Here is an 11,985-nt window from a genome sequence, read left to right on the forward strand (position 1 = left end):
GCTCTGATTGAGGTAAGACCTGAAAGAGAAATAAGTTAAAAGTCAACAGAAACCTAACTAGGTGCTGCCCTCTCAAAGTGCTGTGCTCACAACTGTAATTTAATGGTCCGTGAGTCTCCGGCGATGTGTGGACTCTACCGTGACTGTATTGCCGGTTCTGTGTCACCCTTGAAAGGATTTACAGCACACTGTGCATCCACGTGATAAACGTAATAAACGCAAATGGAATGCTTAACGGTTAAGTGAAGCATCTAGAAAAGGAGATCGTTTAACCGTGGGAATCAGTCAGAGTGCCTTCTGACCAACAGTGTCCCCAGGGAGAAAAAAACGAAAAATCCTAAGAGATGAAGATCAGATTGTACCCACCTAAGCAGAATTTGGAGATTATATTACACACAGAAGTTTTTCCTGAGACCCCTTTGATCTCACCTCTTGTCATCTCTTAGGAGAAATCCCTTCTGCAGATGGTTCCCTTGGATGAAGGTGCCAGTGAGAGACCTCTTAAGGTCCCCAAGGAGATCTGGCTTCTGGTCGATCACTTATTCAGATACGCTTGTCACCAGGTGAGTGGGAGTTGCCCACCCTGCAGCTTTGGGAGGTGGGAGTCCAGCGGGAAATGATAATACCTTACATCTGTATATAGAGTGCTTTTAACTTTCCCAAGCTACTTCACTGTCACTTTGCCAGGGCAGGTGGAAGCATCCTGTTTACAGATGTGAGAGCTGCAGCGTGCAAGCTAGGGGGTTTATCTCAGACCACAGCACAAGCATAGTGGCGGAGCTGGGGCCCGAACTGAGCACACCTGTCTCCTGCCTACACACACCTTCGCTGCGCCGCTGAGCGCCTGGGCCCGTGCTGCCTGCTTTAGCTGTCATGTGGGCATTGCAGATGTCAAAGTCCAAAGCAAACTTCAAGCCCATTCCTTTAATTTAGTCCTGACTTTTAAATCCTACCTAAAATACCTGCTACCCTCAACCCAGTCCCCCCAAAAAAGAACAGTTTCTTGGGGCTAAATTGAAGGATAATGTTGTCTTACCTGCTGAGAAGTAATAGAATTTGAAAGCGAGGTTTGGTGCGGACATGCCATTTGCTCCCACCCTAGTGTTCTGCAGAGCAGGGTTTGAATGTGCTTCTCCTGTTACAACTCTGCCTGCTACCTGTCAGGAGGCTGGAAGTGGGTCTCCCGATCTAGCCGTTCAGTTCCCCGCCGAATCAGGTACAGGCTGAAACCTTTGAAGATAATTTTCTAGTTTGAAACAGTTTCACACGGATGAGATGATGAAGGGAAAAGGTGCCCTCACAGCTCCATTCCTCATCAAGACTATGCATACCAGCCTTCCCTCTGCTTCCCGCTGCCCTCCTGATCCCTGGGTGCTCGTCAGAACCCGAGGGCTGATTATCTTGCCTTCTTCCATTCATTGTGACCTCTTTGGTAGGAGGACCTGTTCCAAACCCCTGGAATGCAGGAGGAGCTGCAGCAGATCATTGATTGTCTGGACACCAGCATTCCCAAGACAATCCGTATCCTTTCCAACAAAGGCTTAGGAAGCTGGATGTGTACCTGCCCAAACTTCTTCCCACTTCCATTTGATTTTCATGTTTCCATCTTTATTTTCTTCGTAACTGTCTTTTATTATAAAGTAGTCATTGACTATACAGTTGTGTCTCAGTTCACCTCAGGAAGCTTCGACCCCTCTCTCTGTACCAGGCTCTTACTGAAAGGAATCAGAGGTGGGTAACAACGACGTTTACTGGGCATGGAACAGAGGACCCACCGCACTGGCACCATCCTAAAGACAGGGAGGAGGACGGGAAACATCGGTGACTAGTTTCCAGTGTGAACTGTCATTCCACAAGCCACGGTCCCTTGGCTCTCAAGTTGGGCCAAACCTCCCAAGAGGTTTTGATCAAGTCTATAACAACTCAGCTGCAGCATTCCTGGACCAGAAAGATGGCCAACCCCAATTCAGATCAGGGTACCCTGAATGAAAGGAAGGAAGCCGTCCCTGAAGGAGTTTGAGGAAGGGAGCAAATCGGGTCTAAGCATGACCTTTTTCCTGGAGCCTCTTTCCCTTGACAGAAGTCAATCCAGCTGGCAGTAATCACTCCGTGGCTGAGGCACTGCTCATTTTCCTGGAAGCCCTGCCAGAGCCCGTCATCTGTTACGAGCTGTATCAGCGATGCCTCGACTCTGCTCAGGATCCCCGGATCTGCCGACAGGTGAGTTTTGCTGCTCTGAGAATGGATTTGAGGCAGGTTCCCTCACAGAGAAAATCATTGATTTCACAGAGCCGAATGGGCAGCCAGCCATGTGGTAGGGTGGGTCTGGATCTGTTGTTCATGGCAGGACACCAGCATTAAGAGCTGGGACCCTTACATTTTAGTTGTGTTATTTCCTGTTGTATTTGCCACCCTTGTTCAGTTGGCCCCTCGAGTAGGGTGGCTACCTCTGCTCTGGGGTGAGATCAGTGAAGCTGATCGTACGTGGAATTCTGGCTGACGTTGCCAGGAAGGGTGGGTGACACTCGTGAGCCTTTCATTTTGTCTCCTTGCTGTTTGTTTTTAATCTTGAAATGACTTTGATGCACAGTAGCTGAGAATACCTCCAAATCAGACTAGTGAGTATCGGGAGGAGCCCCCATCGTGCTCAATGACATTGCAGAGAAAACCATTCAGCTGCTTGGCAGATACCACAGCTACCTGTCTGGGAAGATGGGAAAAGACCAGGTTAACACCGACCTGCTTGTGAAGTGGGCTGGGTGTGTCAATGTGTGGTAATCACATGGCCTCCTCATTGAGTGAACGGGGCCAAACGGTATGACAATCTCACCTTGGAAGTTATCATTTGACAGATATTGTGTTGATCTGGAGCAAATAAAGGAGGGTTGTGACAGATGAATGGGGTCCTGGAAGGGTTGGATTGGTTGGATTATAAGTTACCTGTAAGGCAGCTGTGAGTTCTTCTTACTCCCTACCTCCACGTCTTCTCCTCACTGCCCACCCCCCTTTTTTCAAAAAAACAGGTGATTTCCCAGCTTCCAGGGTGCCATAGAAATGTTTTTCGTTACTTGATGGCATTCCTTCGAGAACTCTTAAAATTCTCTGAATACAACAACGTCAACGCCAACATGATTGGTAAGGGTACTTCATAAGAATGGCCACGTAGGGGTGTTAGTCAGGACAGCGGTGGACGGGGTACCCAGTGTATTCCCTCCTTAATGTCCTGGTGTGTGGTAGTCACCTCCCTCCCACTGCCTGCATCCCCTGGCCCCCAACCCCCACCCCTCAGGCTTTGCTTAGGTTGTGTCTGACCAAGGGTTTTCCCCTTTTCTTTCTCTGGCCGTCTAGCTACACTCTTCACTAGTCTCCTCCTGAGGCCTCCACCCAACCTTATGGCAAGACAGACTCCAAGCGACCGCCAGCGTGCTACCCAGTTCCTGCTGTGTTTTCTGCTTGGGAGCGATGAAGACTAACAATAAGCCTTTGTCTCTTACTACTCTCCGAGATTCTAGAGGCGGAAGATCTTGGGCACCAAGTATTCCATAGTGGTTGGAAAAGTCATGCCACAGGAAGGGTCTGCTGCAGAATTTCGAGGCTGTTGGCATGAAAAAGTTGTTTCTAGTGCGAAAGGAAGAGAGTTTCCTAATCCCTCCCTTAACCGTACCCTACACAGCAAGATACTTTTAGACTTATATTGCCAAGCCAAAGTTACCATATTTTGGTGTTTTTGTGTTCTCTCTTTCTAAGGCGAAGAGCTCTGTATTGACACATCTGGGGATGAGTGTGTTGCCCTCCTGGCCAGCCGTCCTGACTGCCCTCAGCACCCTAGGCCTAGATTCTGAGCTGTCCCCATTCTAGGCCTACAAGCACTACTTGCTGTCGCTCAGACTTGTCTGTAGTCCTGCGTCTGATGCACTTTGGCCCCACCCCGCTCCGATCACCCCTTTGCACGCTACTTTGCTAATACTATCATGTCAAAGGGAGTCTGGGTGAGGCTAGTGACTCCTTGTGTCCCCAGCAGTGAGTTAACCATCTCTATGTGGTCGGTACATGGATTTGTGTGTTGCTACTACAGTGGCATCTGTATATTTCTGTAACATTGGCCTTTTATGGATCTGCGATGGGTGGAACCATATTCTCTTGGCTTAGGCCACACTTGGTAGCAGAACATTCGGGACTATTAGAGATGATATCCCATTGATGTGAGAGGCTCACAGTCAGAGTGGAAGCACTATGAGTATGGCAGGAGTGAGAATATTCATGTTTGACAGGTCCTGCTTCCTACCATCCCTTTCTGTTCTTACTCAAATGTTACACAAGAACCAATCCTGGGTGTCTGGGGAACCCACCCCCCGCTTAGAACTCCACCTCCGGGGCGGCGCTTGTACCACAGTCAGACAGGGAGTCGGTCCCTCAAGTGTGCCTCTCTAAATGCTGCTCCTTCCCCCAGCAAGGGTACGAGGGTCACCCTGAGAACCCCCTCTCTGGTCTCCGGAAGTACCAGGGGGCAGATGTCACCCCCTCCCTCATCAGGACCCACTCTGGGCTCTATAGCCAGCTCCCCTTGGCTCCCAGACACCCTACCCAGTGCAGTGAAAAGGAGACTGCAGTGGGACGAGCCAAGCACCTTTCTCTCCCGCCCTAGACAACCCTCTGAGCTTGTCATTTACTCAAGCTCCTGTGGGGCAGCCCTCTTTTTAAAAATTCATCTCTGTTGGCTGGGAAACCAGCCACCAGCCAATGATTGCAAAACTGCTTGATGCAGTTGGCTTCCTCCTGGTTTTCTTTCATCAAAACCGCCCTGAGTTGGCTCATTCTTACATGTTAACATTAAATCCAAGGAGCCCCATGGATAGGCTCTCTATGCAGTCTTGGGCATTGACTCCTGACTCTTCTAGAGCATCGAGGGAGAGAGCCAGGGAAACACCACCACTGAGTAACCAGTTCTCCAATTCCCCCATCTCTTATGCATTGAGCTCTTTGGGGGTAAGAAAAGATATGTATCCTGTGATATTCTGGTCAAATCCTTTCCTGTTTGGGAGTTATGGAAGTAGGACTCAAGTTATTGGTGCCAAATAGCTGCCGATGTAATACGTCGGGGGCAGGAGGCTGAGCTTAGTTAATGGCAGACTGAGAAGAACACTTTTGTCGTCTCCACTAGGCTGGAAAGGGATCACAGGAGAGGCCGATGATAGAAGCTGGGCAAGTCTGTAACACAGACACAGGGAAATGCCTGTCCTGGACACATTTTCCAGTCTGTTGCCACCTGGGAGCTTAGTGGGGGCTGTGGGCAGCACCCTAGCTCGCTCTTCTTAAGGCAGGTGCACTCGGTTGGTTTGCTGCCTCAACCTCTTTTCCAGCTCTGGTCCTGAGATGTACAGAGGGTTGAGGGTTTTAGACAATCTCTAGGGGAGGGAGACAAGAAATAGAGTGGACATATGAAATCTGCTTCCCTCCTGTGCCTCCTCCAGCACCCCAACCTCTAAGTCCTGAGTACCTCTGATGTACCATTTCATAGCTCCTCTGAAGGCAGGAGTTCAGCTCCAACTGGTAGGGAAGGACTCTGCATCTGTCATTTTAGGGAAGAATGGTTCAGCCCCATGTGGTGATGTGGCGTTAGTCTCCCTTTCACTGTTTCCTGATTCTTTTTCTGTAATTGTTTGTTATATTTCCCCAAAATGTCTTGGTCACTAAGCAGAGCTGCTAGTGGGATTCTGTATTTCGTGTCATCTTTTTTTTATTATAATTTATTGCAGATTTTTTTCTGAATAAATATATGTTGTGTGAAAACTCAAAGTGTGACTGATCCTAGGAAGAACCTAGGAGGGGGCTTGTGTAACGGGGACCCACTTGACTGCCGCGGTCCCCACAGCTCCGCCTATGCTGTCTTGTCCTGCCTCACAGGGAACTGTCAGAAGAATTTCAGTATTTTGCCCTTGGAGAGGAGTAGCCACATGTTTTCAAAGGCTAATAAACAAGTCCCAAGGCTTTTGGAGGCCAGCCAAGGATCCTTATTTTAGCCCTGGGGATTCAGACAAGAAAATAACACTGTTAGGAGAAAAGATGTTGATTCTTAATGCACATAAATGTCACACTGGGTCAGATCCATGATCGCTGCAGCCCTAGAAATCTGACAGACTCTGCTGGACACATTTCGGGAGAACCCAGTCGCCCCTGCCAACACAGCCTCAGTGCTAGCCTTGCCTCCCAAAGAATGTTTTCACGTCATTCATTTTGCAACTTTTGAAAAATCAGTTTTGAATTTGTATTACCTCTTGGGGTGACAAAGTCCGTGAATTTAGTACATTTGGGGGGCTCTCATCTGAACTCTAACGCTTTAAGAGGAAACCCCTCATTTCGGCATGGTGCCTCTGCTCCCCTGCCGGCCTCTAGTGTGAATTTGGGCGTTCTAATCCCTTTCCCTTTGAGATGGATGAGGCCTCGGCTGGAGGGTTCTTCCCATCCGGGGCCCTCTTCCAGTTCCCTCTGACTGTGAGCTTGACCCTGATGCATGTGCTGATTCAGTGTTGTCGTGAGCCGTTTTTCTAGCCCCACCCAAAGCCTTGGCAGAGGAAGGTATTTCCTTTTGCGCCTGATTCCCCGCAGTGGACGAGACCGATGGCAACCGTGTTTACACAGCAGCAGGCAGCGTGACAGAGCGGCCTCAGCCCCCTTCCTTGAGGTTAGAAACTGTCCCCCGCTGCTGTAACAGGACAACCCTGAGGGCCTTCGTGGCCGCAGGACAAGTTGGAGACCTGGCTCTTGGTGTAGGCTAGTCATCTGAAGCCACACACCGCCACAGCGACACCATCGTACAGTGTTAGGGAGAGAACTGGAGTGGTGCTCTAATCCAATCCCATTGTTCTGATGCACAGAGTTGGGCTCAGAGGGAACAATGAGTGACTTAATGTCACTCGGGTTAGTGATACGGCATGGCACAGTGGAGAAAAGAGCTTAAGCTTTGCCGTTAGACCTAGTTTGTTTTTCCAACTTTTTATTACAAAATTTTGAAAGAAAGATACAGCAAACACCCTATACCCTTAACCTGAGCTCACCAACTGTTAACATTTTGCCACAACTGCCTTATGTCAGAGAGGCCTGGTTTTAGATCTAGGTTCTGCCACCGCCTCCTTGTGTGTGATCTGGGACTGGCTAACCTCTAGTCTCCTGGCCTACAAAGTGGAGTGGGCATAGCGCTGATCGTATATGACAACTACGTCAGTCTCATCACTGCCGTCTTAAAAACCCTTCAGTGACTTCCCAGTGCATTCAAGAAGAAAATCCAGGCTTCCCCAGGTCCTGCATTATTAAATGAGAAAGAAACGAAGTGGGGCGCATGGGACCTGACGCATCGTGTAGATGTTAACCTGTCCCTGCCCCCTGACACCCTGCTGTCCACCATACAGTATGGCGTGGTCTTGGCCACACTGCCGAAGGCTTTACGGCTCCCATCTGATGTTAGCAACCTCATCAGTCAGGTAAAATCAGACCCCGTGCTCAGCCTGCTCCACCGCCCTCCTTCCCCCAACCACAGACACCGTCGCACCACTTTCCATACTTCTATATTTCAGAGTTTGGCCACAAATCATTTTGGGAGTAGCGGGGGAAGTGTAAATTAAAGGATGAATAATGAGGTGCCAACACCAGCAGGTGACACCCGGCTGCAGTCGAACCTTGAGCCTCAAGAACCCTGTCAGCCTCCTTTTGCTCATTCCTACGCCCTAGTCCTCCTTTTTCTGCCTGCTCCACAGATAAATCCCCCCTCCAGTTGCCACCTTCACTGCTCCTCACCTGAATTGATTCTTTCCCAACCAGTGCTGCCTCTGCCTTGCCTCTGTGCTGTGGAAGCTGCTCCCGTGCCCGGTTCCCTTGGAGGAGACGAGGGCCTTGCCTGTTCCTTGCTCACACTTCAAAGCCGTGGTCCTGTGCCCCATCTTCAGTTCAGATGAGTGCTTCTCAGCCTTGGTACTGATTAGAATCATCTGGAGCGCGTTTCTCAACGTGTTGGCCCCAAACCGGCATTACCTGAAAACCAGTCATAATCACTGTTTCTTGGGGGGAGGGTATAGCTAAGTGGTAGCGAGCATGCTTAGCATGCATGAAATCCTGGGTTCAATCCCCGGTGCCTCCATTAAAAAAAGAAAAACACTAAATCAGTGAGTTTTATCCCTGGCTGCATAACGTGGGGTACTTAATAAAATACCAACGCCTGGGCTCTGCCTTGGACTCTTCAAATGCCGACCAGTCCCTCTTCCCCGCCCACTGCCACTATACTCTGACACTGAACTTTCACTCCTCCCAGCGAGCTATGCTTTTCCCCACCTCAGGGCCTTTGCATATGCTGTTCTCTCTGCCCAGAAACCCCCTTCCTCACACACTTCAGAATGCCTCAGCCTCTGTCTTTGTCTTCCCTAACCTGGAGTCATCCCCCTCCCCGTCCCACTCACTCTCTTTGCTCCCATTCCTGGGCTTCCTGGCACAGCATGCTGGCTGACAGACTGCCGCAGGGCCTGTTATGTACCACTCATTACACAATCCTCCTCCTCATCTTGTGCTGTCCCTTCATAGACCCATGCCTCAGGGACCAGGGAGGCAGGAAATTGCAATGGTGCTTCCCACAGTTTCCAACAGACAGACTGCCAGGGTTCAAACCCCAGATCTGCCATGTCCTAGATGTCTGACCTTGGGAAAAAGTTAATTGACCTCTCTGGACCTCAGTTTCCACATTTTAAAATGGAAGTAATAAGAATGCCTGTCCTCATAGGATTGTCATGAGATGACATCAGCTAATACGTTTAAAGGGCTTGGAGCCATGCTAGATAAATGGCAGCTAGCATAATTATTCCAAAACCCTCCACCAGCCTCAAGGCCCAGACCCCTCTTCTGCTGCCATCAGCTTTCAGCAGGTGCCTGCACCCGTTACTTTGTGAAAATGTCAAAGCGGTCAGCCGAAGCAGCCCTCTCAGAGCCCTACCCTGCATATCAAAATGTCTCCAGCTTTCCCTCTTCCTACCTTCCCCGGACTTGTCCCCACCGCCATCACCTCTCCTTTTGCATCTTAAACATCAGCCATTCATTCAACAAGAATTTATTGCGTCTCCTGTGCACTGGGTGCTGTTCAAGATGCTGAGGATATTAAGTCAACACGGTCCAGTGGCTGCTGTCACGGAGCTTTCACTAGGAGGTCGGGGCGGTGGGGGGGGTAGACATAAGAATAAACGGTGCACAGGTAACTGGAGGTCATGACAAGTGCTCTGGAGAGAATAAAGCAGGGCGACGTGCCAGAGGGTGCGGCAAGGAGACTTGGTCAGGGATGGTCACTTTGAGGAGGTGATGTTTGAGCTAAGACTTAAATCTCAGGAAGCCACAAGATGCTGGATTTTGATTTGAATGATGATTACACAGTATATACACCAACCCCCAGACACGAGAAAAGCTAGCCACACAAGATCTAGCAAAGAAACATTCAAAGCAAAGGAAAGAGCAAACGCAAAGGCCCTGAGGCAGCAAAGCTGAGTTTGCAGACAGCCAGTCAGAGCACAGTGCAGGTTGGTGCTGGATGAGAGGTAGGCAGGGAGGGACCTGATCGCGTAGGAGCCCGGGGCAGGAGGCTGCCTTTTATTCACTCTGCAGCAGGAAGCTGTGGATGGAGTCACATGACTCATGCTCCTTCTCCTACCCTTAATAATAGTAATAATAATGAATACCTGTAGCTATCATTTTTCCCAGTTGTACAAATACATTTAACCTCGCCTTTAGCCTTGACAACCACTTGATAGACTACTAATTGACACTGCTTTCATAGGTGAAAAAAACTGAGGCTCAGGGAGACTACCTAACTTGGTACTCAGCTAGTGGCGGGCCAGAATATGATCCCAGACCAAAATTTGTGCTCTTAAACACAGCCACTATCTCCCCAGCTGGACTGAGGGTGAAGGTGAGGATGTGCCTTAAGATTCCTCTCTCTTCTAGCTATATCCCAAGGTTTCAAATCGGCTGGATAACCTGCTAGTAGCTCAGATTCAACCTGGCTTTGACCCTGACCAGCTTCTCCTGGCATCCCCCTCTCTCCCAGCACCCAGGCTTGAGCCCTTGGTTATCTTTGGCTCCTGCCCCACTTCTAATCAGTCACCAACGACAAGCCAACATGTGTTAATCAAACACTTGCTAAGTGTAGGCCACAATGCAAGGTTCAGAAGGAAACCAAAATGAGTAAGACTGGTCATCATAAGATGTATATATAATATTTAACAAAAAAAAAAAGGAAGAAGGAAGGAGAAAGGAAAGGGAAGGAAGGACGTCCAGGAAGGGGAAGTGAGGGAAAGGGAAAAGGTGTGATGGGATATCCACAGAAAAGGGGCCAAGGTCAAGTCACTCACAATCCCCTCCATCCAGCACACCCCCACCCCCTGCCTTTCCGCTGCCCACCTCCCATGCCCCACCATTGAATTCAAACCCTCATCACCTCAAGCTTCGGGTAGCCCTCTTAACCCCTTTCTGTCTAATTTGTCAGCGGCCAATATCTCTCCCTTTCAGTCCATCCTACACACATCACACCCAGGCTTATCTTCCCAACACACTGCTTTGATGTCATTCCCTAAGTCAAAACCCCTCCGGCCCCTCACCACCACTTACCACCAAAGTGCCAATGCTTCAGTCTGGCATTAAAGCTCTCAGTCTCTCCTGCAGGATCTCCCACTCTTGACCTTCTCATGCCCTCCCCTCCCCTAAACTCACAGATAGTCTTCTCTTTGGCTCGGTCTGTACCATCCACCTGGAACCTCTAGCCCCTACCACTCCACCCGCCCAAACCCTATCAAACCCAATGTCACCTCCACCTGGAAGCCTTTCCCCAGGACTACTGCCTCCTATGAACTCTTAGAACTTTCCCTTTATACAACTATTTTAACACACTGCACACCAAAGGGTGTTGTTGCCACTCTGGGACCAGAAGTTTCATGAGAGTGGGGGGTTCCCCCAAACTAAGCTAGGCATATTTTGGGTTTCCCCACAATGCCTCACAGAGAGCAAATGCTCAACAATATTTGGTTAACAACTATTGTCCCTCAAAGCACTTAAATACATAAGTCTGGATATGATAGGTGTTCCTGAAATATGAAATGTATATACATTTAATTGTTCACATTGAATTCTGTTAACTTTAGAGGAGTTCATGTGTGTGTGTGTATGTACTTAGTAAATTATATTAATGTAGTCCAAGAAGATAATAGCTTTTAGCAGCCATCCAGTAGTATTTTCTATTGTTTTGTAGGGCAATAAAACCAGCCTTGCTGAATTTGCTTCCTAAAAGTGATTCTCAAAGGTCCTCCAAAATTTCAAAATGCCACTTCTGGGTATAGATCCAAAAGAATTGAAAATGGACTTAAACAGGTATTTGCACACCTGTCAGTCACAATAGCCAAAACATAGAAGCAACCCAAGTGTCCATTGACAGATGAACGGAGAAGCAAAGTATAGTATATGCATGCAGTGGAATATTATTCAGCCTTCAAAATGAGGAAATTCTGACACATGGTACAATATGAACAAACTTTGAGGACATTCTTCCAGGTGAAGTAAGCCAAGCATAAAAACACAAATACTGCATAATTAGATTTATAAGAGACACTGACAGTTGTCAGATTATAGACATGGAAAGCAGAATGGTGGTTGCCGGCGGGCTGGGGGAGGGGGAATGGGAAGTTGTTTAATGGGGACAGAGCTTCAGTTTTGCAGATGAAAACATTTTGGGGACCTATTGCACACTACTGAATCGTGCATTTAAAAATCAACCATTCAAAAGGGCAAAAAAAAAAAAAAAAGAACCAGCAGTGGTAAATTTTATGTCAGATTTTTCACCACAATTTCAAAAATTTTAATGAAAATTAGTGATTCTCAAAAGGTAAATTTGACCACACCACCCTCCCTGCTTAAAACCCTTCAGTGGCTCTCTGGAATTCTTCCTGGGACCCACAAGGTCCCAGG

General features: G+C 48.6%; 1 protein-coding gene across 2 annotated transcripts in view; it reads left to right on the top strand.

Moving 5' to 3' along the window:
* Window positions 1-5,796, top strand: part of OCRL (OCRL inositol polyphosphate-5-phosphatase) — a 46,316-nt gene extending 40,520 nt beyond the window's left edge. For both annotated transcript variants that reach the window (XM_074360030.1, XM_074360031.1), the window contains 5 exons: window positions 447-563; window positions 1,437-1,521; window positions 2,093-2,220; window positions 3,024-3,135; window positions 3,349-5,796. In XM_074360030.1, coding sequence (XP_074216131.1) covers window positions 447-563; window positions 1,437-1,521; window positions 2,093-2,220; window positions 3,024-3,135; window positions 3,349-3,473 — 567 coding nt within the window. In that variant the 3' untranslated portion in view covers window positions 3,474-5,796. The remainder of the gene's footprint in view (window positions 1-446; window positions 564-1,436; window positions 1,522-2,092; window positions 2,221-3,023; window positions 3,136-3,348) is intronic.
* Window positions 5,797-11,985: the final 6,189 nt, after the last annotated feature.

Source organism: Camelus bactrianus, chromosome X (assembly GCF_048773025.1).
Source record: "Camelus bactrianus isolate YW-2024 breed Bactrian camel chromosome X, ASM4877302v1, whole genome shotgun sequence".
NCBI lineage: Eukaryota > Metazoa > Chordata > Mammalia > Artiodactyla > Camelidae > Camelus > Camelus bactrianus.